This window comes from Oncorhynchus clarkii, chromosome 27 (assembly GCF_045791955.1).
Source record: "Oncorhynchus clarkii lewisi isolate Uvic-CL-2024 chromosome 27, UVic_Ocla_1.0, whole genome shotgun sequence".
NCBI classification, from domain to species: domain Eukaryota; kingdom Metazoa; phylum Chordata; class Actinopteri; order Salmoniformes; family Salmonidae; genus Oncorhynchus; species Oncorhynchus clarkii.
The window spans coordinates 9,485,887-9,488,386 of NC_092173.1; the positions used below are offsets into that span (position 1 = coordinate 9,485,887).

General features: G+C 47.6%; 1 protein-coding gene across 4 annotated transcripts in view; it reads left to right on the forward strand.

Annotated features, from left to right (window-relative positions):
• Positions 1-1,771: 1,771 nt before the first annotated feature.
• Positions 1,772-2,500, forward strand: part of LOC139386334 (rap1 GTPase-activating protein 2-like) — a 64,631-nt gene continuing 63,902 nt past the window's right edge. For 3 of the 4 annotated variants that reach the window (XM_071131856.1, XM_071131858.1, XM_071131861.1), the window contains exon 1: positions 1,784-2,103. In XM_071131856.1, the coding sequence (XP_070987957.1) occupies positions 1,958-2,103 (146 nt within the window). In that variant the 5' untranslated portion in view covers positions 1,784-1,957. Of the gene's footprint in view, positions 2,104-2,500 lie in introns of all 4 variants that reach the window. The other variant, XM_071131857.1, reaches the window with a different exon arrangement.

Here is a 2,500-nt window from a genome sequence, read left to right on the forward strand (position 1 = left end):
CACACACACACACACACACACACACACACACACACACACACACAGGGGAGGCTTGGAGAATTCTCAGCTGGGATACAGATCTCTGATTAGCTCTACAGACAGATGAGTCTAACATATAATAAAGCATATGAAAGTCAATTAACATAAGTAGTTACTTGAGTATTATTGGGTACAATCTAAAAGAAGGACTTTACCTTGACATGACTCATGTACTATTATGACTATGTGCTACTCAACCACACATCTCAACAATCTTGTCATAATCACTCAAATGTGGTAATTAGCTAAATTGAGCAGGAACAACCAAAAATGTACCTCATCTCCTAAGTCTCACTGGGGTTGCCACTGATTTCCAAGGGAGATTGTCATGGCAGGGCAAATATCAGAGCTATTATAAATCAATTATTCATTAATAATATGTATATGCCATTTAGCAGACACTTTTATCTAAAGTGACTTACAGTCAGTCATGAGTTCATACATTTTTCGTAGAGGTGGGTCTGGGAATTGAACCCACTACCCTGGTGTTGCAAATTCCATGCTCTAACAACTGAGCTACAGAGGATCACTCGTATTTCCAAAAATATATATATGCAATTGTAGGCATGTGAAAGTTGTTATATTCATCAACAATACAGGATATCATCACTTGTTATCAGAGGTATTCCGCACATAGTAACAAACATCCTTTCCCACTAACAGAATACATACCAATGGACAGGCATCATCATACCATAACCTCCCCACACTATTATCCATCTACTGCATTATGTCATATGGGCTCTCACGCTCTGTTATCTACATACATGTTTCTATGGACCCTCCAGTGTTGAGTCTGTGAAGACACCTGCAGCTTTTGTCCATCTAGGAGGGCCTTTGAGAGTGCACTGCTGTGCCGTAGTGCACAGGAGAGACGGCAGACAATAGGAGGAGAGGGAGAGAGTAAGTCCTTCATGTAAGTCCTTGAGCTGTCAAACAGAGAGGAGATGAAAGGCAAACAGGTGGCCAAAGGAGGAGAGGGAAGGACAGACAGAGATGCAGGGAGAACAGAAAAATAACGTGTTGCTGGCTGCGGTGGGTTCCGGGTAAGAATGATGGTGACTCGTGTTTGCCAAGCTTTGGGGCGGAGCTAGAGCATCAGCTGGTCTCAGACAGAGATGGAGGGAGGAGAGGGGAAGAGGGATGGAGGGAGGGAGAGAAAGAGAGATGGAGGGAAGAGAGAGGAAGAGAGATGGAGGGAGGGAGAGGAAGAGAGATGGAGGGAGGGAGAGAAATTGAGGGAGGGAGAGAGGGAGGGATGCATGGACGGAGAGAGAGAGAAAGGAGGAAAGAGAGAGCGATAGAGTGAGAGAGTGAGGTGGAGGGAGAGGGAAATTGAGGGAGATGAGGAGAGAGAAATGGAGAGAGAGAGAGAGAAATGGAGAGAGACAGAGATCGAGGGAGAGATGGAGAGAGATATGTTTGTTCTGTGCTGTTTAAATTGAGATTTCACAAAGAGAGAGAGAGTGTCAAAAAACACAGAGGCGAAATGGAACAAGGACACAGGGGAGATTAGATAGGAAACATGGACTGCAAAATTAGGAGCCATACGTTACAATGCGGTATGACAAACAGCACAAACAGCAGTAATCTCAAATCACACACAGCAGTTATGTGCAAGTGAAAGCAGTCCAGACTGTAAAAGCACACAGAGAGGGAGGGAGGAGGAGGAGAAAGGGGGCAGAGCCTACACCAAGCCCTGCCTATCAGGCTGAGGTGGGCAGGGAGAGAGAGTTGGGAAGGAGGGAGCGAGTGAGGGAGAGGGAGAGCGCGTGAGAAAGAAAGAGGTAGACAGAGATGCAGAGATCCAGTCAGTCTGCCTGTGCCGGTGAGGTGGTGTGTGGCAGTGCTGCTGTACAGTGTGGTCCGTTAGGACCAGGACCAACCCAGTCTGGATCCAGAACCACAACCAGACACCATGTCAGGCTCCACTCCCGAGCCCACTCCTCCGAGGGTCCACTCTAAAAAGGCTGGGATCCGGGCCGCGGTGATTCTAATCGGACTCCTGCAAAAGTCGCGACGAGCGAAGGAGAGAGAGAGGGAGCAGGAGAGAGAGAGAGAGCGGTGGGTGAACTTTCTCTGCTGTTTGGTCTCCTGGCTGGTCTGGTTGGCAACCTGCCTGCCTCAGAGGTTCACACACTCTGCACTGCGGTGTTAAGTTAAGCTTTCAGAGCAACTTTAATTGCCTGCCGTTGTTGGTGTCAGGCTGTCTGTAAGTGGTGATTGTACGCACAGGTCGATGCTTGTGTTTGCCTTGTCTTTGTCTGGGTCCGTGTCTTTTGCGTGGCTGGTGTGTGTGTGTTGTTCTTGACATCACTGGTGTTGGTATGTGCACATCTGGGTCAGTGAAATGACAGGAGAGAGAGAGTGAAGTTAAAGGTGAGGAGGTGTCAGTTGAGAGCTTGTAAAAGAGAAAAGAGACGGAGAGAGAGAGCACTATGAGTGCCTCTTCAACCTATTG